Genomic DNA, 27,999 nt, shown 5'->3' on the forward strand with positions numbered 1-27,999 from the left:
TTTGGGGAAACGGAGGGTCAGAGAGGGTAAGTAATTTGCCCAAAGTCAACATAAAATGTGAGTGGCAAAGCTGGTCTCAGACTGAAGTGTGTGATTGATGACCTAGGCGAGGAACTACACTCCACTGTCTTTTTCACCTAAGCTGGTCATCCTCTGTTTGCACAGACCCCACAGACAAAAAGAAGATACAGTCTATGGAGGAGGTGGTAAGAGACCTGCAGGCCCAGCTAGCATCAACTCAAGAGGAGCTGGCAGCCCTCTTGGAGAAGCAGCGGCAGCGACAGGTGGGCACGGAGAAGAGCTGTCAGGGGAATCAGTCACAGACCACCCTGGAGACCCAAGATACATGTGAATCTCACAGGGCCAAAATTTTGACTGCTTTCCTGGAGCTGGGAGTTAGAGCTAGGGTAGTATCTTCCCAGTGTGGCAAATGATTTTAGCTCATCTGGAAAGATAATTCAATTATTTTGCTAGAACTGTCTGTCCAAAAGTAGAGCAGGGAATTGAGGTTTCCTGCATTATTCAGAACGCTGGGAAGGCATTTGAACCTGAATTTCAACTTTTTACACTGCATTATTAGATTTTTGCAGAGAAAGCATGGATCTTGTTCTGAATGTTCCAGAACCAGCCCAGAGGAGGTTCTCAGTAAATATTTGTAAAATGAAAATACATAAATTATCCTACTCTTTCTTTCATTTATTCATCCACCATTCATTCTCTCAGCACATATTCATTGAGCATCAGCTATGCCAGGCATTCTGAGGACTATTAAGACGGAAAAGACATAATTCTGTCCTCAAGGGACTTTGAAGTTAAGATAAAAGTTGGCCCACTCCAAGTCCAAGCAGTGGGGACCGTGGCACAAATATTCTTTGGGTCTCCATTGTGACTTGCAGGACAAGGGGACCTAGCAGTTGCTCAGTAAATATTTGCCATAATGCAGAATTAGTGATTCGGTCGCTCTTGCTTTTCTTTGTAGGAAGAAAAGAAATCACCTGACAGTGAAAGAGATGTTATAACAAGGTTTCAGGAGTGGAAAAAAAAAGAATCTGAGGCAATGGACCAGAAAATAAAAGCATTTTCGGATGAGATAAACAGTTTTCTCCGTGATCATTCTCCACTACAAGAGCTACCCTGTGTACAAGACTTTTCAAATTTCTTTTATCGAAAAACCGATTCTCTGTTCTGTAAATTCGTTTTCTTGGTTTGTACTAGTTTTATTGCCTCTGCCTCCGTGGGAGCTAATACACTGTGAGGCTGGATGCCAGAGGCTAGTGCCTGGTACTGTATCTTTGCTCTATCCCATACTGGCTGTGTGACATTAGGCGAGTTACTTAATCTTCCTGTGCCGCAGTCTCTTTTCTGTATTTCAGCTTTTTACACTGCATTCTTAGTTAGATTTTTGCAGAGAAAGCATGGATCTTGTTCTGAATGTTCCAGAACCAGCCCAGAGGAGGTTCTCAGTAAATATTTGTAAAATGAAAATACATAAATTATCCTACTTTCTTTCATTTATTCATCCACCATTCATTCTCTCAGCACATATTCATTGAGCATCAGCTATGCCAGGCATTCTGAGGACTATAAAGACAGAAAAGACATAATTCTGTCCTCAAGGGACTTTGAAGTTAAGATAAAAGTTGGCCCACTCCAAGTCCAAGCAGTGGGGACCGTGGCACAAATATTCTTTGGGTCTCCATTGTGACTTGCAGGACAAGGGGACCTAGCAGTTGCTCAGTAAATATTTGCCATAATGCAGAATTAGTGATTCTGTTGCTCTTGCTTTTCTTTGTAGGAAGAAAAGAAATCACCTGACAGTGAAAGAGATGTTATAACAAGGTTTCAGGAGTGGAAAAAAAAAGAATCTGAGGCAATGGACCAGAAAATAAAAGCATTTTCGGATGAGATACAGTTTTCTCCGTGATCATTCTCCACTACAAGAGCTACCCTGTGTACAAGACTTTTCAAATTTCTTTTATCGAAAAACCGATTCTCTGTTCTGTAAATTCGTTTTCTTGGTTTGTACTAGTTTTATTGCCTCTGCCTCCGTGGGAGCTAATACACTGTGAGGCTGGATGCCAGAGGCTAGTGCCTGGTATTGTATCTTTGCTCTATCCCATACTGGCTGTGTGACATTAGGCGAGTCACTTAATCTTCCTGTGCCGCAGTTTCTTTTCTGTATTTCAGCTTTTTACACTGCATTCTTAGTTAGATTTTTGCAGAGAAAGCATGGATCTTGTTCTGAATGTTCCAGAACCAGCCCAGAGGAGGTTCTCAGTAAATATTTGTAAAATGAAAATACATAAATTATCCTACTCTTTCTTTCATTTATTCATCCACCATTCATTCTCTCAGCACATATTCATTGAGCATCAGCTATGCCAGGCATTCTGAGGACTATAAAGACGGAAAAGACATAATTCTGTCCTCAAGGGACTTTGAAGTTAAGATAAAAGTTGGCCCACTCCAAGTCCAAGCAGTGGGGACCGTGGCACAAATATTCTTTGGGTCTCCATTGTGACTTGCAGGACAAGGGGACCTAGCAGTTGCTCAGTAAATATTTGCCATAATGCAGGATTAGTGATTCGGTCGCTCTTGTTTTTCTTTGTAGGAAGAAAAGAAATCACCTGACAGTGAAAGAGATGTTATAACAAGGTTTCAGGAGTGGGAAAAAAAAGAATCTGAGGCAATGGACCAGAAAATAAAAGCATTTTGGGATGAGATAAACAGTTTTCTCCGTGATCATTCTCCACTACAAGAGGTGCCCTGTGTACAAGACTTTTGAAATTTCTTTTATCGAAAAACCGATTCTCTGTTCTGTAAATTCATTTTCTTGGTTTGTACTAGTTTTATTGCCTCTGCCTCCGTGGGAGCTAATACACTGTGAGGCTGGATGCCAGAGGCTAGTGCCTGGTATTGTATCTTTGCTCTATCCCATACTGGCTGTGTGACATTAGGCGAGTTACTTAATCTTCCTGTGCCACAATTTCTTTTCTGTAAGATGGGTTGCTGAAAGGTTAAATTAGTACACAGCACTTAACATTATCTGGTGTGTAGTAAGAACTCCCTAGATATTATCCTTATTTTTGCAAGGGGCTTTCATCAACGGACAAGAAATGAGAAAAATTTAAACAAATATATTTTTATTACATCAAATATTTGATGAATGCTGGCTACATGACAGGAAGTCTGAGGGATCTGTGGAGGTCATACATGATAGCTAACATTTATTGACTGTATTTACCATTTTCTAGCCCCTTTGCAGAGCACTTTATATACATTAACTTTTAATTCTCATAACTATCAAGCACTATAACTTTCTCAAAGGAAGTACATCATGAGCTTCTTAATTTCTTTTTTAGAGTTTTTTAAAAAGCTATTATCATTCCTCCTTTACAGATCAAGATATTGAGGCCACACAACTTGCCCAAGGTCACATAGCTATTAAGAGATGGAGCTGTGTTGGCATTTGAACCTTGCTCTTTAAACTTCAAAGCTCCTGATTTTCTAATGGATATAGTATCAAGTTTATTCAGGAAAACTGTATTAAAGTTATCCTTGGACTGTATCTTAGCATATAAACCTGTATGACTAAACTGTATCAGGAGAAAAATTTTAAGGTGAAATCTCTTCAGAACGTTTTTAGCACCTATGGGTCCTCCTACCATCAAGGAGAATCTAGTTTTTAAAAATGAACTAATAGTGTTCCTCAGACTTCTGGTAAAGATGGAGGCATATGTAGACACCCTTTGCCTCCTGTGCAACCACAAGAAGAATCACAACTAACCTCAAAACAAAATACTCCCAGAACTGCCAGAAAATAACTCTATGGAAGTCCGACAACCAATGGTTTTAAAGAACCACATTCATCCAGATGGATAGGAGGGGTGGAGATGCAGAGTCAGGACAGAGAGCTGGTGGTGGGATGGAGAGGTGGTGGTGGTGGAACAGGTGGTTTCATATTCTCGTGTGGTGGATAAAAATTGGGAGAGATACCTTGGGAGTGAGTGATCCCAGCCCCAGGCCAGACTGTACAGCCCAGGGTGCCAGCATTGGGAAGATAAAGCCCCATAACCTCTGGCTGTACAAATCAGTGGGGGTTGGGGTGGCGGAAGGCTGCCAGTTTAAAGGGCTTGCATGGACTTAGAACATACACAAACGCACCCATTCTGGCATTCACCACCAAGACTATAGCTGGAAGGGTACCAGTCGAATACGGGAAGTGGGTGAAGTGACTGGAAATGGAGCTAGTGCCAGGAAAACCTCCAGAAGCCAGGCAGCAGCATTGTCCCCTCTCCAAGCCCTCCCCCAACACAGAACCACTAAGTGGTAAAGAGGGTTTCCCCATCCTAACGAATACCTAAGGTGTGCTAAGACAATCAAAGCCGCTATATTACTTAATACACAGAAACAAATACAGAGAAGCTGTCAAAGAAATATGGCCCAAATGAAGGAACAGAACAAAACCCCAGAAAAAGAGCTAAACAAAATAAAGAAAGCCAACTTAGCAGATGCAGAGTTCAAAACACTGTTGATCAGGATGTTCAGCGAACTCATTGAGTACAGCAACAACATTAAAAAAATGAAGGCTATGCTAAGTGAAATAAAGAAAAATATACAGGGAACCATCAGTAGAAGGGAGGAAGCTGGATTCAAATCAGTTATTTGGAACATAAGGCAGAAATAAACATTCAACCAGAAGAGCAAGAAGAAACAATTCAAAAAAAGAATAAGAAGATTATGGGACATCTCCAAAAGTGACAGTATCTGAATCATAGGGGTGTCAGAAGGAGAAGAGGAAGAGCAAGAAATTGAAAACTTATGTGAAAAAATAATGAAAGTAAACTTCCCTAATCTGGTGAAGTAAATAGACATACAAGTCCAGGAAGCACAGAGAGTCCCAAGCAAATTGGACCCAAAGAGGACCACACCAAGACACATCATAATAAAATGCCAAAGGTTAAAGATAAAGAGAGAATCTTAAAAGCAGCAAGAAACTGGATCCAGCAACACATTCAAAAGATCATACACCACAATCAAGTGGGATTCATTCCAGGGATGCAAGGATGGTTTAATATTTGCAAATCAATAAACATAATACATCACATAAACAAAATGAAAGACAAAAATCACATGATCATATCAATAGATGCTGAAAAAGCATTTGATAAAGTATAACACCCATTTTTGATGAAAACATCAAGCAAAATGGGAATAGAGGGAAGCATACCTCAACATAATAAAGGCCATATATGAGAAACAGGAAGCCAACAGCATACACAGTGGACAAAAACTGAAAGTATTCCCCCTGAGATCAGGAACAAGACAAGGATGTCCACTCTCTCCACTCCTGTTTAATATAATGCTGGAAATTCTAGCCACAGCAATTGGACAAGAAAAATAAAAGGCATCCACAGGAGACTTCCAGCCAAGATGGAGGCCTAGAATGACACACTCCGTCTCCCTCCACAACTAAGGAGGAATACAACTACCGCAAAACCAGAAATAGCCAGAAGTTCCAGAAAATAAACGGAAGTCTAATCTATGAAGTTATAAAGAAGTGGTGCTTGTCCAGACAGGTAGGAGGGGCCAAGCCGAGGTGAAGAGTTCAAGCTGTGCTGTCCGTGGCAGCAGCAGTGATGGAGGCAGGACAGCGGTAAGCACAGACACCCGTATTTAGGGGGAGATGAGAAGCGCCTGGGGAGCACCCTCAGCTGCAGACCAGACCCATCAGCTCGCGATTCCAAAGCCAGGGAAGGCAGACCCCCATTGCCTTGGACTGCGAGGCCTGGAGAAGGTGGGGATGGAGGAAGAGGCTCCCGGTCTCTCAGCGGAGAGTGAATGGCAGGAATCCATCTTGGACCCCCACCCCCACAGAAAATGCCACAGTGTGGTGAGATAGGGCACCCGGTTGTGACGAGTCCACGGAGCTACACCCCCTATAGCGTAGGAGGTGTGACAGCCCCGCCCAAGAAGGAAACGTAAGCACAAAACTGTCAGGGTGGCACAGATCATGATAGAGATCCCGGTGACGCAGCTGACCAGACAGCAAATATCTAATCTAACGAAGCAACAGATAGGAGATCTTTCTGAGGCTCAGTTCAGAGCTTTGGCTATAAAAATGCTTACAGACCTAACAGCAGATATTAAACAAGACAGGAAAGGAATGAAGGCTAGTCCTGCTGAAATGAAGAAAAACACATGCGAAACTAGTGGTGAGGGAAAGAAAACCAGGGATTAAATCAACAAATTGGAACATAGGGAAGGAACAGACAGTCAACCAGTGCAGAAAGAGGAAACGAGAAGTGAGGGAAATGAGGACAGGCTCAGAAACTTATGGGACAGCTATAAGCGGGCCAACATCCAAATCATAGGGCTGCCAGAAGGTGAAGAAGAACTAGAAATTGAAAGATTATGTGAAAAAATAATGAAGCAGAACTTCTGTAACTTGGGGAAGGAAATAGACTTACAGGTCCAGGAAGCACAGAGTTCCAGAAAACCTGGACCCAGGGAGAACCACACCAAGACACATTATAATCAAAATGTCAAAAGAATCAACATTATTAAAATGTCCATACTATCCAAAGCAAATTTATAGATTCAACACAATCCCTATTAAAATACCAGTGACATATTTCGCAGACCTAGAACAAATACCTCAAAAATTTATATGGAACCAAAAAAGAACCTGAATAGACACAGCAATCTTGAGACAGAAGAAGACAGTAGGAGGAATCACAATACCTAACATCAAACTATACTACAAAGCCACTGTAATCAAAACAGGCTGGTACTGGCATAAGAACAGACATGTAGATCAGTGGAACAGAATAGAGAGCCCAGAAATAAATTCCGGTCTATATGCTCAACTAATATTCAACAAAGGAGAAAGGAACATAAAATGGAGTGAGAAGAGCCCCTTCTACAAATAGTGCTGGGAGAACTGGACAGGGACATGCAAAAAAATGAAATGACCACCAGCTTATACCACACACCAGAATAAACTCAAGATGGATAAAAGACTTAAATGTAAGACGTGACACCATAAAAGTTCTAGAGGAAAACAGGCAGGAAAATTTCAGATATTCCACGTAGCAATATTTTCACCAATACACGTACTGAGCCCAACATCAACTCAGGGCCAATGTTGTTGCACTTATTGCCCTACTCACTTCCCCCCACCCCTGAAATGTTTTTGAAGTATAGCAGTTACATGATTTTATCTGTAAATATCTCAGTATATATCTGTAAAAGGCAAGGATCCCCACTTTTAAACACACACACAATATCATCATCATACCATAAAAAACCAACACAAATTTCTTAGTATCTGCAAATACCTACACAGTGTTCGCAGTGCTCTAGAATACTGGCAGTGGTTTAAAACTCAGTATATATATATTTTGGGGGTTGACATGAGTTCCTTACTCAGCAAATGAATTTTTTTGTGTGTCTGATGCAGCCCAGGAATCCCAAGGTAATGGGAATTTTGATATAGAGAATACGAGGCTGACTCAGGTGACTTAATCCTGCATTTCCCACTACTTCTTCTCTGTGTAGTACCAGAATCTGTGTGAGAAGACATTCGTGGGTGCTTCTTTCCTCTGGAGACACCTTCAACGCAGGCATGACGGCACAGCAGAAGGTGGTGAGTCCAGGTGGCCCTTCTGGGACAGTGGAAGGACCTTGACTGGAATTCAGTGGGTGGGAGCATATACATGACCTAAGCTGCCCTCAGAACCTCATTATATACTAGAAAATGAGATGATCCCACTGTCCATCACGGGAGACCACACATGGGGTTGGGAGGGTTTCTGACCATGTCTGTAGAGAAAAAGAGCTGGAAGTCACACGGGTAGGTTCCAGTCTTAGTTTTGTCCCTTTCAATTACATGACTATGGTCAGTGCTTCCCTCTCTGAGTCTCAGTGGCTTTCCTTATGAATGGGGCAGTTAGACTGAATGAATTTGAAGGGTCCTTCCCTCCCTGCCTTCTGCAAATCTGCTGTTCTCTGATGCTAACTATGAATGAGCTTAAATGGGGTTAATGAGCTGTGCCCCAGTCACCTGCTGAATGCCCACCATGCACAGATGATGATAATCATCACTCAGGATGGGATTACAATAAGTTAGTGACTTCAACTTCTACCTTTCTGGATTATAAAGTTCTCCTCCCTAGTCTTTCTTATAGTTTCAAATATTACTGTGTCTTCCAGCTCCAGGGTCCTCTCAAAAACTAGTTCACTTTGCTTCCCACACAGTGTCTCCTCATTTGCCACTCTTTGAGAGATGCTCCATCAACTGACCTGGAAGTTGAATCCTTGGAAAAAGACATCTACATGCTAGCATTTGCAGAAGGAAAGGAATGGAGCCCTTAAATTTGAGTATGTCATGGGAGTGGGTATGGCAAACAGGATTAAAAGCTCCGCAGTGTCAAATATTACATAGTATTTGTAGTCTATCACAGCTTACATGTAAATCCAGATGAATAGTCTCCATACCTATTAGAAAGAAATAAACAGCCAACTGGCCACAGATTTTCTATGTACCATTCGCTTTCTTCCTTGTTGACAAATCCAACCTGTATCTTTTAGGGAAAGGACAGGAAAAGGAAGTTACAACTCATCACCTAAAGTTAAGTCATTTTCTCCACTCTGGGGGAGGAAGACACCCATCAACAGTATGGACCCAAGTCAGAATGTTTTTTAACTTCATGTCACTTGTTTATAATATGATATCATATCATCCAGAGTTTCAAAAGTGACTGAGGAGGCTTGTGGTGGGCTGCTGGGGGCAGGAATGGATGATGCATGTAAACAGCTGGGGTCGTGGCTCTGGCCAGGGCTCTGCCATGTGCCACTCTGTGCAGGTGAAGGTCTGCTCCACGTCTGTCTACTGAAAGAACCAGTTCTCTGTGGACCCACAAAGTAATCTGATGGGGGGGCAAACTCAGGATCTCTTTCAGCCCGGAGATCTGACTGCCTCTTCGACCAGTACCCAAAGGAAAAGTCTAGTAAAAATAAGAAAGAGTATTATTAGAATTATTGAATCAGATGAATTTTTATTACTTTTCAATTATTATATGTATTTCTTAAAAACCACCTCAAATACTCTGGAAAACAAGGATAGCAATAACAAAACTATAATCTGAGGCACATGTAATGCTGCAGAAGCATAAGGAAGTAGGCTAAGGGAGTGACTACTTCCAGAAGGGCAAAGATTTAAGAAAGGCTCTGTGGAGCAGTCTCGCAGGCTTTCAAAACACTGACAATAAGGCATTAAAATATAGAAAAAGTAAACACTCAAATCATTTGCTTGACATGATGCCGTAGCTACTACACAGCAAACACAAACGTTGCCCTGAGTTCTAGGTGACACAAAGGAACCTGTCCAAATCTGTCGGTATTTCTTCTCTATTTTAGAGCCACACTCACCAAAGGCACTCACCTATCTGTTTATCTTTTACTTTAGTCTTGGATATCATCCGCTCAAACAGCATGAGCTAATGCAGTACTGATATGATTTCAGAAAGGAATAAAACACAGTCGTATTCCAAAGAGGGGCTGCTGTGGGCACCATGGGGGATCCCCAGAACCTTACAGGTAGTTCTGCATACCCCAATGGAACCATATGTGAATGCAGGTTAATACAGTGGCATGCAGGCTACTTTAAACATAAAAGAGACTGCTAAAAACACAGAATACATTAAAATATCAAATCTTCATAAGATTTTAAAAGCAGTTCCTGAGAAATGGCATTCCAAAGCTGCAAAACCATGAGGCAGCACGAATTTCAGAAAACTTCCCAAGCACTTCTAAAAAAATAAAACAAAAACCTCATCCTTCAACATGATGCCTTATGGATCATAATCTTCTGAAATCACCCTTTCTAGTGTTTCTGTTTATAAACAGCTCTGGGTATCGGGAAGAAACAAGTTCAAGGATCTGGAGAATTCCTTAACCTTCAAAGGACCACAAAGACTCATCAGAATCATACTCAGATCAGGAGAACCAGAAAAATCTCCTGTGCAGGGCCCATAACTGAAAAGATTTTTACACCTTGGAGCCTACCCGCCTTACCTTTTCCTCTGTCCCACTCCCGGACATGTGGCACTCCCGGCCTGGTATCCTTCCTCTCTTGAACGATGACTTCTACTTTGCTGCTCTGGGCAGCAATATGTGGAGTTGGCACAGCCTCTGGTTCTGGTGGTAAGGGCCCAATAACATCTGCATCTATTTTTTTGCAAGGGAATAAGACTTCATTATAATAAAGCTTAAAGCTGTTTAATTAATTAATTTATTTATTTATTTATTTATTTGAGAATATACTAATCCTGAGAGTAGAAGTAAAAACCAGTATTTATTGAGCACCTACCATGTCCCAGGCAGTGGGCTAAGTACTTTGTATACAATAATTCATTTAACTCTGTAAGAACTCTAATAAAGTCAGTACTGGTATTCCCATTTTATCCCCATTTTGTAGATGAGAAAAATTAAGCTCAGAAACGCTGCACAGGTCAAAAGTGATAAGAACCAGGACTCAAACCCAGGCTGGATGGATTTCAAAGTATCTGTATCTCCAGACCAACAACTGAAGGACCATTAATCCCCCAGTTACTCAACTAAAGTAAGGGTCTCAGACAAAACAAGGGGACTCAGAGTGAAGAGCTGAAGCCTGGTGACAGGCTGCTGGCTATTCAACTTCGGCTATATTTTAAAGGAAAATGGATTTTTAAAAAACACTGCGGTGACACTTCACCATTCATGCAAACCACAGACTTTCAGGAGTGGAGCAAAACTAAACAGCCTGCAGAGCTTAACATGTTATACGGAGACAATTATATGAAACTAAATGAACGCTTTTCCAATCCAAAAATGTTTCTAGTCTCCTTTCAAACCTAAATTAAACTTGAGTGTAGAATTAGAAAACGGCCCATGACTAAGCACAAGGCTGCTGTGAGCACTGGAGAGGCTTCTATATGCATGCCCCTAGCACCCACATTCCCCTTCTTCCTTTTGGGAACCAAATGCCCCCAGTTTCAGCTGAATACATGGCATCTCCATAGAGAGGCTGGTCCCCAGCCTCTCTGCATTCTGACCATTGACCTCCTTCTGTTCTGGCCACTGGGATGTAAATGCACAGGCTGTATGTGACTTCAGACTCGCATTCTCAAAAAGGAGCCGGTTCCCCTCCTCTCTTTCCTCCCTCCCCCAGGATGGATAATGAACAGATGCTGGGGAGCAAGCTTCAACTGTGCAGGTGAGACCAACCCTCTGGGGAATGGCAGAAACAGCAAGACAGGAGGAAGCTGAAGATTGGGTGGCCATCGGGGGAAAACCACTACCTACCTGGACAACTACCACCCCTGAAATGTTGAAAGAGAGAAGCAGACTTCCCTCTTGTTTGAGGCAATCTACGTAGGGGTCTCTTTGTCAAGGCAATTTAGCCCAGACCAGCATAACTCACATAGTGAACTAGTTTGAACACAATGCTTAACAGCATTTCTAAGTGTTTTACCAGTCCTTTTGTAAGCTGTCCATACTCATACCTGTAAATTCTTCATTTTATTATCTGACTTTGTAAGTATATTTCTTTAAAATAAATATATAATAATCAACAAAAACTGTAGCCACAAAAAAATAAATAGAAAATTAGGTTTAAACATCTATATACACAACTAAACTAAGTCTGAGTTAATATGAAGTGACTCAATGTACTGTCAATTTCCTTATTGAAAACCTAGAAAGATTCCTTGGAGGGTCATTCCACATCACTCTGGTCATAAAAACTGCTCCTTGCAGTACCCAAAGGTGCTTTCTTAGAGAATAAAACTAAATGGTTAATTTCACATTGCCAGTCTTATTACTGAAACATCAGTGGAACTAAAATTTTTCTCTTTGAAGTTTATTAACACGAGCCATAACATACCTTTATTTTCTTCCTCTGTTCCATCATCTTTTGATTTTTTCATCTTTTTTTGTCGGAGTTTGGCAAGTCTTGCTTCTAACATAGCCTTTCGCTTTTCTTTTAGGTTTTCTCGTTTTGTTCTCTGGTCTGTTGTCTAAAAAGAACAGAAAATTAAAAAACTATTTGCTTTAAACCAAATTCATAACTTCTGTTTAAAAGGATGAAATAATTTTATTGTAAAAATAGGCTAATTAATTTATTTCCATGCCACTTCTAAGAAACTATCCTTAAGATCTTACACAAGCCCTCTGATGTTTCTGAAGTTTAGTAAGTGTTATCAGAGCATCCTGGAAGGTTTTACATTCAAAAAACCCAACCAATTCTGTTCTACTCCTTAATCTCTTAAGAAGTTTCTATTTTCTTACCCTGGCCACTCCATAAGTGTATTTGGAACCAAATACAAAGGCATACAGGTTATTTCTGAGCAGCTATAATATAAAGTTTAAAACACCAAAATAATATGTCAATTATCATTATGAAACCTATAATTGCATTCTAAATATCAATCTAAAATTCTAATTAATTTACTGAATTTTTTTGCAGTATGGTCCAATAAGAAACCAACTGCTCAAATCCTTCTTGATATCAACTCAGAATTTAACTAGTACCTGTTCACGCAGCATCTCTAAAGTTTTCATCTGCTTGTTTCTTAACTCTTGATCTTGGGCAAACGCAAAGTATCCAACACCAAGTTGCCTGGCCTCTGAAAGAAGTCAAAATTATATGAGAGATTAAAAATTTCCCTATCAGTAAATTATAACCTACAAGAAATTTGGCAAAATAATAATAATAATAAAATGCAGTAATACTTGGCACAAGTTTTAAAAAATGAAAAAGGCAGATAAAAAAGCATGTTAGAACATTTTCATCCTGTTTACCAAGTGATAAACATAACAAAAACTAATTCATATTCAGTCACAGACTGTCTCCATTTCTCTCAGGGAACAAACTCTTGGGTTAACAGACCCTCTGTTAGGATGATATTTCCAATATGAGTATTTTTTAGGCTATGAAATGAACAAAGGGATAGTTTCAATTTCCAAAGCAGAATCTTTTATTTCTACCTGAGAATTGCTGCTTTATGAATGAATGCTTCCCTTTGTGCTTGCCATTAGTTCAAGATAAAAATATGATTTAAAAGCTTTATACCATTTTCACGAATATCTTCATAATGTATGGGCCCCATTGGCCTTTTCAGGGCCTCCCGTTCTTCTTCCTCCCATTGCTGGCGCTGAAGTTCTTTTCTCATATCTTCAGAGAGCAAGGTTTTTTCATTAGCAGGACTAACAAAACTAGAAGAAATAAAGCAAAAACTATCTTTAGATAAGAGCTGTGAGACAGCAATGCTTTGGTTCGGTCAGTTGGATCATGAATAGGTAACTCTAAATGATAAAGAAGACAGTTCTTTACAGAGGTTTCTGACCCACCATACCACTGGGAAATAATAAAAAAGATTTTCACCTTTCTTGAATCAAGCAGCCGACCTGTTACATTAGCATAATGGAATCTTGCCTGCCTTCAAGACAAACTACTGTCCTTCTCACCCTGGTCCTGGGCTGAAGAGAGGGAGGCAGCCCAGGCAGGGCAAAGGAAGTACAGGCCTTCTCTGGATGGTCTCCTGAGCAGGGCCAAGGAAGCTGCATAATGCTGTGGCCTAGCTAGTGCCTTGTGCTCTGCTGGACAGCTTAGGGATTCTATACTTCCTCCTTTGTGCCAAGCACAGGCCCACCTGAACCTGCAAGACTTGAACAAGGTGGACCTTCTCCCAAGACTTTCTACACAAAAGCTGCTCTTATTCCCTGGGATGTTTTAGCAAGTTATCTCTTAGGTGTCTTCAGCCCTCCAGGGGGAAAAAAAACCTAGGTATAAGGCCCTTACTTCAAAATTCAAAGAGGTATGATGAAAAACTTAATAATAAACTAGCTGCCTCCCTGCCCCTACTTGCTGTGGGATAACCAAGTGTATATTCTTAAACACCTTTCTCCATAGAGATTTGTTGGTTCGTTTAGTTTAGGCTTATTTGTTATTCTTCAATTAGAAATCCTTCCAAGCACTTTGCAGATACTGTGCTTTTTCACCAATTAAAGGTTTGTGGCAACCAAGTACCAAACAAGTTTATTCATGTCATTTTTTCCAACAGACGCAGATGACAGTTGGCATTTTTTAGCAATAAAGTATTTTTTAATACACTGCTTTTTTTTAATACCTAGTGCTATTACACAATTACTATAGTATAGTGTAAACATAACTTCCATATGCAATAGGAAACCAAAAACTGTGTGACTTGCTTTACTGTGATACTTGCTTTAATGCGGTGATCTGGAACTGACCCCTCAGTATCTCCACGGTGTGCCCGTAAACAGATATAGCTCTAACTCATTCATTTTAGTAGCTACACAATCTGAATCATCCATTCAGGTTGTTCCCTCGGTGTGGATTATGTGTGTATGTATATGCTAAGTATGAATAAGTGCTTCTGCAAATATTCTTATAAATTAAAAAAGATCTCCTTCCTGAAGCACCAAATATAATTGACTCAAGACAACCTGCCCACAAAACTATCTCTATGCCTGCACTTCAGACCTGGACAAAGCTTTGTACATAACACACTTACAGCCTCCCCTGAAGATTTTTATCCATCTCCAGCAGATGTGGCAAATCCTTTTTCATGCAGCGCCGGGATCGCCCTAAAGAATCCACATAATCCACCCTGAAATAAAAGTGAAAAGACGTGAAGGCTTTGTATACGACATATGGGTCCCTAAGTTAGGGAGTCAGTGCCTAGTAAAAAATTAATATAGGCCTCATAACCAAAAAATCTCCTTAATCTCTGAGACCACTAACACTGATAAGGACGTGCTTTTTGAAGTTAAAAGCTGACACACAATAAAACACACTGCCTTTTATTAAATCTCAGTTTTAGAAACTGTAGAAAATGATTAATCATGTATGTCTGATTTCAAAGATAAATGCCCATACAGATCCTTGCTGCAACATCTCAGAACTTACTTTAATCTGTTTTAGACAACTCCAAATACTTTAGCAGCATCATAATAACTTTGCTTTGTACCAGACTACCAATTTTCCTCAGTCTTCCCAAATCTGACACTTCATTCTTTCTTTTGTCTCTTCTAGTTGGTACAATTCTTCCCAAAGAATTAGAAATTTATTAATATAAGTCACAAGAAGTTAAGAAAGTTCCTCTTTCTTAACCCTTGCCCAGACTAGACAGTAGTTAGGGAAGCCAGGCAGAGCAAGGCAAATGAAATATTCAGACTTTTCACAACATAATATGGACAGATTTCCATGGAAAACATTTCATTTGCATTATGATGCAACAGATTTTTTATTTTTTAAGTTATGGGCAGGGAATTTCCCACAGCATTTACTAGGGTGCTAAAGAACACAGAAAGGGGCCAGTACTGCTGGTGGACCAACTCTAGGTCAAATTCCCATGTATGTGACTAAGCTTTTGTTAGTAATTTCTTTCCTCTCCTACATGCTGATTCCAGTTGCCAGCACATGACTTAAAAACAATGTTTGGGAATCCACTGCTGTAGTGCTAAAGCTGATTACCACAAGAAATAAAACCTCCGACTGCAGTAAGCAATTTATTTATTTATTTATTTTCTTCGTTTCTTTCCTTCTGGAGGAAGAAAACCATCTGGCCAGATGGTCTAAGTAATTATTTACAGTATTTTTGTAGAAACGTTTTCCACCACCTGGAATTTAACTACTGAAAGGATTTTACAAGCAGTTACAATTCTGGAGCCTAATTTAAAAACACAAAAGAAGTGTCAGAACTGCTTGCAGTGTGTCTTCCTTCACCATATGGTGGCATGTGGCACCTTCAATTGCCCTTCAAACTCTTCAAATCACTTACAAATTGCTTGTAATCATACAGGCATTAATAAGGAAAAAAAGATACTAAACCTTTCAAAGGAGTTGAGATTTCGGCTATGAAAAGCAATCACAGGCTATTATGTTTCTGGAGAAGGCCTCCAAAACATACAAATCTCATCAAAATAGAAGTGGCAAGACAGCAGTCAGCAACTGCTCTCTGTAATCAGCAGTCACTGAGCAAGCTCTGGGGGAAACAATTACTCCAAGTACCAGAGTAACACAGGAGAGCTCAGTCAAGTCATCTTCAAAGAGCTCTGGGGGAAGCTAAGGCGCATGCCCGTGAAATGCTTCACTAACAGCAGCAGGCAGCACGTTAAAAGTACCGAAAGTTTGCCTCAAATCTTTTTCTTTTAACGAGGCCGGGCATACATTAATAATAAAGAAAAGCTAAAAGCCAAGAGAGCAGGAAATATTAACATGCTACCATAGTTCGGATGAGGGACAATCACTAAGACTGAAGCAGCTCTGATAGAAGAGACTACTGTATGTGCTTCTCTCTTGGTTGCTTATAGCAAGCATGCAGCCAGAAAACCTACCCCAAAGACAAGTTTTTAGAAGGTAGGTAAGAAGACACCTGTTCTATATCAACGTGTGAAAAGGCACAGTGTCTGCACTAGAGTAGGGACTGCTCATAAATGACACCTGCCTACTGGGCCCAAGGCTGACAGAAGGCAGCAAATGTGCAAACAATCCCAAGCAGTTCCTGACAAAGACCCCATGCTGAGGAGGATATTTGAGCCCTGAAGGGAAGGTAGTGGGCTCTGCACAGGCAGGAGGGTGGGCAGGCAGAGTTGGTTACTCCCAGGACATTTGCATAGCATCGGTGCATCCCTACAAAATTTTAAGCACTTATGAACAAGTTTCTAAACAACATCTTACTTAGAGAAAATCATCATAATGGAATTTACATTCTGGTCTGTTATTGACATATTGGTCTCTTTGTAAGGAAACACTAGTTTGGTTTCCCCATTATTTACCTACATGTACGGTAAAATTCAGAATAATTTCAGTAATAAAGATTTACAGAATGTCTGCTTATACTCTACAGACAGCAGTTTCTTGGATATTCTAAAACACTCTTACTTCCTTAAGGAAGTTTAAGGCAAAGAATCACAGGTAAACACTATCACCATTGCTTTACAGGGGAGGAAAGCAAGCCTCAGATTGGTGAGGAACTTATCAAGGTCACACTGCCTGGGAAAGGTAGAGCTAGTGCGATCCAGGTTCAAGGCCCATAATGCCTATATATTACACTGCCAGAAAATGTCATGGCTGGAGTAAGGCTTAGTGGAGAGATCACTCTACCTAGACAAATGACTCTCCATGATGTCTGAATAAGGACATGGGTAAGAACGGAGCATGTTTCTACGTAAACAATTCTTTCACATCAACAAAACAGGCGTATCAATGCCCCCTGCACCTGGCACAGTGCTTGGCACATGGCAGGAGTTCAGTCTTTATTTGTAATTATTTCTTCATTGGAGCTACTGCTTCTTTTTTCCTTTTTATTTAGGGTCCACCCAGATAATCCAAGATGATCTCCTCAGGTTAAAATTCTTAACTTAATCACATCTGCAAACCCCTGTTTTCCCTATAAGTAACATTCACAGGTTCCTTGGATTAGAAACTGATATATTTGGGTAGTGATTTTTTTCAGTCTCTACACAGCATCTAAATCGACTTAACTGGTGTTAATTTTCTTTCCCTGATTAAACATGCCATCCTTAGAGTAGAATTTTTGAGGAAATAAAAAAGGAATGAAATCTTGCCTTTTGGAACAACATAGATTTTATAATTTTCAGTTATAAAATAAACAAGTAACGAGAATGGAATATGCATGGAGCTACTGTTTCTACATCTATAAATCCAATCTTACTTAAAGTGGAGTCTCAAAAGGAAAAAAAAAAAACTGAGGAAAGATAAATGGTTTGATAACAACCAAACAAAATCACTCTTAAAAAGTAAACACACGCCTGACAATGTTAATATGATTAAATCACATAATATTACCAACCATTCTTCACTGGGGTCCTGGGGAGGAGGTATATCTTTTTCAGAAAGATTTTCATCATCATCTTCTCTTTCTCCTGCCTTTCTAGAACCTCTATCGGCACCAAATGCCTCGATTTCTTTGTGTTTGTCTATGATCTTCTGTGTGAAATCCACAAGGTACATATCCTCCACTTCTTCATCTAGGACATAAAAATCAATTGTCAGATTCTTGACATCAATGAAAAAAACCACACATGGAATTGATATGAAGAAATCACATTCAGCAATGGGTGGCTCCATGCCCTGGATGATTCATTAGTCGATGACCCCACTCCTGGCTGCTGATGTTAACCCACTGTATAGTCTGGGCAGGACCAAATCTCTACGTGAACAGGCATACTGTTGTGGACCTGAATCCCGTATTAACAATGCAAGCAAAGTTTGAATCAAAAGAGAAAAGACTTGAATTTTTTTAAATAAAGGTTTACCCAAACAATATTTAAAAAAAAGAGGGCACAAAATACTTCAAATAGGAAAGAGATGTGCTTCCCAGAGTTGAGTTACAAGACCACATGATACTGACGCCACCTAGTTAATGGCCACCCTGCTTCTTCTTCAGTAAGGCAAAGCCTCTCTTCATGGCCCCTAGCTTTGAGAATGCCTGACCTTCCCATGCTGGATTCCCTGCCAGGCAGGGAACATGCCCCTGCTGCCTGGGAAGAAGGAGCTCAGCTGGGTCAGTAGCCCATGACTGGGGTCCAGCCTGCCTCTAACTTGCTGCCCCCTTTCCTGGCCCCTCGGGCCCAGTCACACAAGTGGTCCCCTCCTCCCTGTGCTGATCTGCTTCCACCACTCTCCCCCTCCTCCCTCTGCTGGCTTATTTCTCCTTATTCTTACAGTTAGTAACAAATAATGAAACAGCATTGGCTGTATGAATTATAGAAAATAAAGTATAAAGAAATAATTTTTACTTACCTATAAAGCCTCCTTTAGTCATTTTTTCATATAATTTAGCTTTTTCTTCCAATTTCTCCCTTGGAGAAAACAAGAGTAGTATTAGAAATGTTTTATTAACTGCTACCCTGAAAAGACTGCTCCATCCTTGGCTTCATTACTGCAATCTTCCCAAGAGTTCCAGCCTGATAATGAGATAACCCTGACTACAGCTGACCTCCCGCCCTAAGGAGATCCTCAGACTCAGCTATGTCTGCTTTGCCAAATGTAATCTCTATGAGAGCATGGCCCATGTTTGCCTTATTCATAACAGCATCCCAGTGCCTAAAACAATGCCTGAAGCATAGGAGGTGCTAAATCAGTATTTGATGAACAAATAAATGAATAAATTAAGATTCAAACTTAATTTAAATACCAAATGCAACTTAAACACCCAAAAGAAAGAAAGGTGTCTAAACAAAAACATTTTCCATTTGAAACCCTCCAAGTAGATCACCAAATTTGATGTAAACTCTTTGCATTATAGTATTATTTTCAGACAAGGGTCCCTGATATAAACAAAGAAGAACAAAGCTGGAGGCATCACGCTCCCTATCTTCAAACTAAATTACAAAGCTATAATAATCAACACAGTATGGTATTGGCATAAAAACACACACACAGATCAATGCAACAGAATTGAGAGCTCAGAAATAAACCCATGCATATAAGGTCAATTCGTTTAAGACAAAGGAATCAAGAATATACAATGGGGAAAAGTAAGCCTTTTTAAAAAGTATTGGGAAAACTGGACAACCACATGCAAAAGAATAAAACTGGACAACTCTAAACCCATATACAAAAAACTAACTCAAAATGGATTAAACACTCAAATATAAGAGCTGAAACCATAACTCATAGGTGGTAAGCTCCTTGACATTGGTCTTGATGATCATGTTTTAGATTTGACAACAAAAGCAAAGGCAACAAAAACTAAAATAAACAAGTGGGACTACGTCAAACCAAAAGGCTTCTGCACAGCAAAGGGAACCCTCAACAAAAAGAAAGACAACCAACTGAATGGGAAAAGATGTTTCCAAATAGTTTATCTAGTAAGTAGTCAATATCTAAAATACATGAAGAACTCATACAACCTATTAGCAAAAAAACAAAAACAAAAAACAAATAATCCAATTTAAAAATTGGCAGAAATTTACAACATGGATGGATCTTGAGAATATTATGCTAAGTGAATTAAGTCAGACAGAAAAAAATCAAGAACTATATGATTTCACTTACATGTGGGATATAAAACTGAAAGCAACAAATGAACAAACAAGAAAAACAAACAAAAACTCACAGACAGAAAAAAGTACAGTGGTTACCAGAGGGAAGGGGATGAAAGTATAGTAAAGGGTGACGGGGGTCAAATATAAGATGACAAAAGAAGATTTGATTTTGGGTGATGCGCACATAATGAAATATACAGATGATGTATCGTAGAACTGTATACTTGAAACTTACGTAATTTTATTAACTGATGTCACCCCAATAAATTTAATTTTTAAAAAATTGGCAGAAGATCTGAACAGGTATTTTCCCAAAGTAGATATACAGATGGTCCACAGGTACATGAAAAGATGCTCAACATCACTAATGATCAGGAAAATGCAAATCAAAACCACAATGAGATATCACCTCACACCTGTTAAAATGTCTATTATCAAAAAGACAAGAAATTACAAGTGATAGAGAGGATATGGAGAAAAAGGACCCTTTGTACATTGTTGGTGAGAATGTAAACTGGCGCACTATGGAAAACAGTATGGAGATTCCTCAAAATATTAAAAATAGAACTACCGTATAATCAAGCAATTCCACTACTGATATTTATCCAAAAAAATGAAAACACTAACTTGAAAAGACATATGCCCCCCTATGTTTACTGCAGCATTGTTTATAATAGCCAAGACATGGAAGGAAGCTAAGTGTCCACTGATGGATGAATAAAGAAAATGTGACACACAGTGGAATACTATTCAGCCATAAAAAAAGAATATCTTTCCATTTGTAACAACATGATGAACCCTGAATGCATTATGCTAAGTGAATTAAGTCATACATAAAAAGACAAATACCATATGATCTCACTTAAAATGCACAATCTAAAATAAGAACAAAAACAAAATGAGTTTATAGATACAAAGAACAGACTGGTAGTTGCCATAAGCAGGGGGCAGGGGTGGGAGAAATAGGTGAAAGGGCTCGAAAGTTACAAACTTCCAGTTATAAGATAAATTAAGTTTTGGGATGTAATGTGAAGCATGGTGATTACAGTTAATAATACTGTATTCTATATTTGAAAATTGTTTTAAAAAGTAAATCTTAGAAGTTCTCATCACAAGAAAATAATATATCTATGTAGGGTAATGGATGCTAACTAGACTTATTATGGTGATCATTTTGAAATATATACAAACATTGAATCATTATGTTATACACCTGAAACTGTTATATATCAATTATTTCTCAATAAAACTATATATAATTTTTTAAAAGATTATAGCATCTTCAACAAAATTAAAATTCTGAGAATATGTCCATAGTGAGAAAGACGTTTCAAAATTAGTATATCTTAAAGTAAAATTTCATGTCAGTTGGCGACAGGTCAAACACTAAGAAAACTAATTCCCAAAATAGGCTAATATTCTGCCTTTTATTTTCAGACTCAAAAGAGCTGAGTAACTTTAGCGACCACTATTTCCAACTGCAGTTTTATTATGCAGTGGATCCAAAAGCACATGTGGCGCAGTCTTGAGATATTAAAACTTGGGATTCTAAGTCTAGGATGATACTACAAATAGGGGAAGCGCTGTTCTTTGCAGAAGAATGCCAGCTAATAAATGAAATGAAAAAATAATAAAGAAGGAATGATAGAACTAGAAAAATCATTCTGAAATCAAAGTCATAACTGATAAGAGGCATGACTCATTAGTGATGTCAACACCACTGTATGAAAATGTATTGGTGGACAGGATAGTCACACAATCTCATAGTTTCCCTCCTTAGGTTACTGTTAGGGGGAAGAGCACCTTTATAGTAGGTAGGTCAAGGGATCAAGCTTATTTTTACCAATCAAGACTGAAATATGGTTCAATGGGAAGGACACATTATCACCTACATGGTATTTTTATCAAAAGTAGTTAATGAGATTCTTATTAGATTTTGGGATCCTGCAAAAACTACTGGCCTGGACTCTTGAAAAACACCAATGGCATAACAGACAACAAAAAGGCAAGAAAATTGTTCTAAATTAAAAGAGACTAAAGCAATATGACAAAACAACTATATGTAATATGTAATCTTTGATTGAATCCTAGGTTAAATTTTCAAAAACAACTTTAAAGGACACAATTGTAATAGGATAAATGATAAAATTTGAATATGAACCATATAATAGACAATACTGTTCTCTGTGGTTATATAGAAGAATATTCTTGTTCTTAGAAGATATATGCCAAAATACTTAAAAGTATCAGGATGCTTACAAAGTTTCTCTATATACACATGAAACAGAGGCGGGGCATGTTTATTTGTGAACTTAGGTGAAGAGTATTAGAATGTTCTTTGTACTCTTCTTTCAATTACTCTGTTGATTTAAAGCTTTTCATATTAAAAAGTTGGGTAAAAAATTTAGTTTCTAAATGCTAATGTTATACTACCCAGTCCAGAATCACAATCCCATACACTTCTTCAACACTTGTTGATAATCTTAGTGCCTAAAAGAGGCTCAGAGTGGGACTGTTTCATCTTTAAATTTAAGTTATGTCTTAATTCTTCTAAGATTGCAAATACATCTGCAAATTACATTATTTTTTAGTATATTTTATATTTACAGAATATTCTGCTAGAAGGATGATAAAAATTTAAACTGTAACTCAAAAAGTTAAAGGTGAACTTTCATATCTTTCCCTGGGTAACCTCAGTGGTAACTACATTTACTGGAGTTCAACTTTACCTTGCTTTGTCTAAAGTCTTCTGTTCCTCAATCTTCTGTTCCACATCCTTCTCAGCTCGATTCGAAACTCCTGCATTCTGTTTGTTCCAGATACTTGGTTTCTGGAGAATAATTTAAAAAGACAAAACAGAACCACCAAATGACTGCAAAACACCTCTACTTGTACATCAGAAGAAAAAGAGACCATTAGATCTTACGAATCAATGCAGATAACTATATCTTCTGACAGCCAACTTATGTCCTGCAAATAGAGTATACATGGCAAAGCTGAAGAGAAAAAGAAAAATCTTAAATTACATAAAGAATTTCTTTATACAACTGCATAGGGTTACTTCTGTATCTTTTATCTCCTGATTGATTCAAGACAAAAATGAAAATGTATACATTACAGAGAATCACTAACAGACAACATTACCTAAAAATTGGGAAACCATTCACAACTCTTAAAGACCCTGATATTTTTTGCTATATTTCTATATTATCTGTTTGTCTCTGTTTGGATTTATAATACCTATGTAACTAGATAATATTCCATGAGAATGTAACAAACCACTTACTAACAGCATGTACTTTTTCAAAAGAAGTGCTAAAGAATTAGAGCATTAAGATGTACTTTTATTTATTTTTTAATGGAATGCTTCATGAATTTGTGTGTCATCCTTGCATAGGGGCCATGCTAATCTTCTCTGTATTGCTCATGTTTTAGTATATGTGCTGCTGAAGCAAGCACAAGATGTACTTTCAAATAATCTTACTAATTTCTATATTAATATTTAAGACATCTCATGCATATGTTCAAACACAAGGCAGGAATTTTTCCTTAATATTTATATGTAGCAGATATCACAGACACTTTTCAAAAACCTAGGTATGATATCATTCCCTAGGTTTGGAATCAATGGAGATAATTAGATCTTATTTTTACCTTATTAGTTGTTTTTGGTTTTTCAAAAACTCCAGAATCTTTTAGAAGTTTTTCTTGTTTGAATTCTTCTTGTTTTCGAAAGAGTTCAGCCTTAAGGTCTACCAACTGGAATAAAACGAATAAACAAAAATGCTATTTAATTCTATGAGTGACTGGATTTCTAAGTTATTGTAATTCTCAAAGCAAGATTCCAAGTTCCTATAAATGGACAAGAATAGATACAAAATTAAATGTTTCCACATAGAATTCAGTAAAAAATAAAACTATATCATCCTATCTCTGTGGGAAATGTATTTCTACTCTAGCACTAACACTCAAAGGCTTTCTTCTGGGCAAAGGGAAACTGATAAAGTGAAGTAAATAAAGTCTGCATCTTTCAGATTCAAATTCAACTAACATTATTAAACACCTTTTTGACTAGCACTGTACTTAGCTTTTTCATATGGTATAATCTCATCTAATCATCACAATAACTTATTATTTCCACAGGGAAATGTCTTTATTTAGCAACTATCTGATTACTCAGTATGTGCCTGGCATTAAACACTGAAGAGTAGGATACAAACATGAATTAGACATACTCCTGCCTCACAAGAAGCCTACAATCTAATAAGAAAGGTAACTTATAAAAGCAGTAAGAAGCAGAGAAGACTTCCGGCCAAGATGGAGGCCTAGACTGACATGCTCCATCTTCCTCTGCAACTAAGAAGGAATACAACTACTGGAAAGCCAGAAATAACCAGAAGTTCCAGAAAATAAATGGAAGTCCAACATATGAAGTTATAAAGAAGTGGTGCTTATCTGGATGGGTAGGAGGGGCAAAGCCAGGGCAGAGAGGTCAAGCTGTGCTGGCGGCGGCAGCAGTGTTGATGGTGGTGGGACAGCGGTAAGCACAGACACCCGTATTTAAGGGGAGGCGAGAAGTGCCTGGGAAGCACCCCTGGCTACAGACCAGACCCATCAGCTTGCGATTCCAACACCGGGGAAGGCAGACCCCCACTGCCTTGGACGGTGAGGCCTGGAGGGGGTTGGGATGGAGGGGGAGGCTTCCAGTCTCTCAGTGGAGAGTGAACGGCAGGAATCCATCTTGGACCCCACCCCCACACAAAACGCCAGAGTAGTGAAGAGTGCATGGGGCTCCGCCCCCTATGGTGTAGGAGGTGTGACAGCCCTGCCCAGGAAGCAAAGGTAAACACAAAACTTGTCAGGATGGCACAGATCATGATAGAGATCCCGGTGACGCAGCTGACCAGACAGCAAATAGCTAATCTAACGGCTCAGCAGATAGGAAATCTTTCTGAGGCACAGTTCAGAGCTTTGCTTATAAAAGCGCTTACATACCTAACAGCAGATCTTAAACGAGATGGGGAAGGAATGAAGGTTAGTCCTGCTGAAATGAGCAAAAACACATACGAAACTAGTGATGAGGGAAAGAAAACCAGGAATCAAATCAACGATTGGTACACGAGGAAGGAACAAACAGTCAACCAGTGCAGAAAGAGAAAACAAAAAGTGAGGAAAATGAGGAGAGGCTCAGAAACCTATGGAACAGCTATAAGTGGGCCAACATTTGAATCATAGGGTTGCCAGAAGGTGAAGAAGAACTAGAAACTGAAAAATTATGTGAAAAAATAATGAAGCAGAACTTCCCTAACTTGGGGAAGGAAAGGGACTTACAGGTCCAGGAAGCAGAGTTCCAAAACAACTGGACCCAGGGAGAACCCCACCAAGACACATTATAATCAAAATGTCGAGAATTAAGGATAGAGAGAGACTCTTAAAAGCAGCAAGAGAGAAGAAAAGAATTACGTACAAAGGGGTCCAAATAAGACTATCAGCTGATTTCTCAAAAGAAACTCCGCAGGCAAGAAGGGACTGGCAAGAAATATTCAAAGTAATGAAAAGCAAAAACCTACAACCATGGTTACTCTATCCAGTGAAGCTGTTACTTAGAATAGAAGGGCAGAGAAAGTGCCTCCAGAACAAAGTAAAACTGAAGGAGTTCATCAGATCCAAACTACTGTTACATGAAATGTTAAAGGGAGTTGTTTAGGAGAAAGAAGATCAAAAGTATGAACATTAAAATGAAAACTGTATCACAACAACCAACAACAGAAGCGAGGAAACCAAAACAAAGGCAAACTAAGTAGGCAACAAGAGTGGGAAAAGAAATATAGGTATGGGGAACATTATGGGGGGAGGTCAGCAGGGAGGGGTAAGGGGGGTAAAGGGTGGGAGATGGTACAGGAATTAAGAAGCATAGTAGGAGGGAATGGAATAGACAGGAAGAGGTTGAGAAGAACTATATGCACAACCAATGGGCATGGACTAAAAGGGGGGGACAACTGGAGGGAGGGGTGTCACTGGAGGGAGGGGTGTCACTGGGTGGAGGGGAACAAAGGGAAAAGAAATTAGGACAACTGTAACAGCATAATCAATAAAGCATATTAAAAATAGTAAATAATAAATAATAAAAATAAAAAATAAATAAAAGCAGTAAAAAGCAATAAATGCTGTAAGAGTGGAAGAAATGGCATAAAAGTTCCGGTAAGGAAAGATTTCCTTCTATCCAGAGTGATTAGAAGTAGCTTTGAGCTGCACCTTAAAAGACAGGCAGATTTCAACAGTCAAAAATAAAGTGGAATGAGTAAATGATAAGAAAGCTTCCTCTCATTTGTTTTAGGAACTCGAAGTTTAACTCAATCACAGTATTCAAGAACAGGAAAGGCCAGGGCAAAAGAAACGAGACAGCTGAGTGAACACGCATACCTAGCCATCAGCTGTATCAGTCGTGGGTTATAATGGTAGTTTCCTTTTTAAGAATCTGGTACAGCTGCCTATACACACGGGCATTTGTAAATCATAACTTATAAAGCACAGTACTGTGGACTGACTTTTAAGGGAAATCAAAATGACTGAGTTCAGTTATTTCTCTTTTGGAAGAAATCAATTTAAAAGCAGCTGTAGCAAGAAAAATGCAAAGGGCAGCTCATCCCAGAACCTGATATTCTAAATTTAATAAAAAAAAATTTTTAAGTTTACCTTTTCTTCTAATCTTCCTTAGCCACATCAATTTTCTCCCCACACATTTCCCTATTCTACAACAACTTTTGAATTTTAAAAGGAAGATGTTCAGACAATTGTCAATTCCCAGATGGGATTCCTATTATGATCATTGTTAATTTTAACCTGTTGGAATGATAACTTTTTTATATCTTTTTGGTTCTTAATCCTCAAACATAATAACTAGTTGCAATTTTCAGTGTTGGATGAGTAAGAAGGGTTCAAATATTGGGATATTTGGACGTTTTCCTTGTACTTCCCTTGCAACCTAATACTCTGCAGTAAATTCAAGATTAAATCAAAAGTTAGGCAACTTGCTCTGATATAATGGAAGAGGCACCCAGATTGACTGAGCCAGTTCTACCACTAAAAATTCTGTATGTGAGCAGAGGAACGTCACTTCACACTTTTTCACCTTTCCGAGCCTCTATTACATTATGTATAAGATGGGGATATTACTAGCACCTACCTCCTAATGTAGTTGGGAAGAGTCAAAAAGATGGTGCATATAAAGAGCTGACACAAATACGTACTCAGAACGGGTTTTCTTCCTAGAAGTAGCTAACTTAAAAAAAAAAAAAAAAAAAAAAAAAAGAAGCGTACAGCCTGTCAGACGCGTTAGTTCCCAGGCACCGCATCAGCCTATGGATGCATTAACAATTGCTCCGTTCCTGGTCGGGGAAAATGTCGCACTGTCTGATGTTCTGGATAGGAGAACCAGAAAAGGGAATTTGCATACATAGCAAGCACCGGCGGGTGTTTCTTCACGACCGTTAAGGAAGACCAGGCTGGCAAGGGTGTCTGGACCGGCTGTCACAGAGAGAGGCAGGGAGATTCCTAACCCGGGGGAAGACACCAGGTTCAAGTCCGTGTCTAAGGGACGAAGCCCGGTCCGGGTGCGTGTCCGAGGAGAAAAGCCAAGTTCAGGGTTCTGTAGGTAAGAAAGTTGGTCCCGATTCCCGTCTGAGAAAAGCCGGGTCAGGGTTCCTGTTTGAGCGGAGGTCAGGTCTGGGTCCCCAGTAAGAAAACAAGCAAGCCCAAGATTCACATCTGGTAGGGGCGGGAACAACTCGGAGCCCGTAGCATCATTATACCCGCACTCACCGAGGAAGCCGTGACGTCCAAAGGCTTTTTCCTACGGTCCATGGTCAAGTAAGTGCCTCCACCCAAACTGAATCCTCCCCAGGTCTCCGCAGGCCT

At 39.3% G+C, this 27,999-nt stretch overlaps 1 protein-coding gene and 1 non-coding gene across 2 annotated transcripts; both read right to left on the reverse strand.

Moving 5' to 3' along the window:
* Positions 1-8,535: 8,535 nt before the first annotated feature.
* CCDC174 (coiled-coil domain containing 174) lies at positions 8,536-27,945 on the reverse strand. The gene is made up of 12 exons (XM_090284933.1): positions 27,894-27,945; positions 27,539-27,786; positions 23,737-23,841; positions 22,812-22,912; positions 18,836-18,894; positions 17,883-18,060; positions 14,580-14,675; positions 13,115-13,257; positions 12,574-12,668; positions 11,927-12,059; positions 10,078-10,230; positions 8,536-9,008 (listed from the first exon to the last, which is right to left on the reverse strand). The coding sequence occupies exons 1-12, from the start codon at positions 27,943-27,945 to the stop codon at positions 8,710-8,712; spliced, it is 1,662 nt and encodes a 553-aa protein (XP_090141059.1). The 3' UTR covers positions 8,536-8,709.
* On the reverse strand, positions 23,435-23,541 carry LOC150004991 (U6 spliceosomal RNA). Its single transcript, XR_016512480.1, has one exon. It is a non-coding gene; the product is annotated as a U6 spliceosomal RNA (small nuclear RNA).
* Positions 27,946-27,999: the final 54 nt, after the last annotated feature.

This window comes from Furipterus horrens, unplaced genomic scaffold, assembly GCF_987537825.1.
Source record: "Furipterus horrens unplaced genomic scaffold, mFurHor1.1.pri manual_scaffold_7, whole genome shotgun sequence".
In the NCBI taxonomy this organism is placed as follows: domain Eukaryota; kingdom Metazoa; phylum Chordata; class Mammalia; order Chiroptera; family Furipteridae; genus Furipterus; species Furipterus horrens.

What these genes read in the sequence shown, in the direction of transcription:
- CCDC174 (XM_090284933.1), bottom strand. Translation starts at nt 27,945, where the DNA reads ATGGACCGTAGGAAAAAGCCTTTGGACGTCACGGCTTCCTCGGTGAGT. An exon ending in CAGGACCCCAGTGAAGAATG is followed by an intron (nt 14,676 to 17,882) that starts GTTGGTAATATT and finishes CTTTTATTTCAG; the next exon opens with GGTGGATTATGTGGATTCTT. An exon ending in TGAAGATATTCGTGAAAATG is followed by an intron (nt 12,669 to 13,114) that starts GTATAAAGCTTT and finishes GACTTCTTTCAG; the next exon opens with AGGCCAGGCAACTTGGTGTT.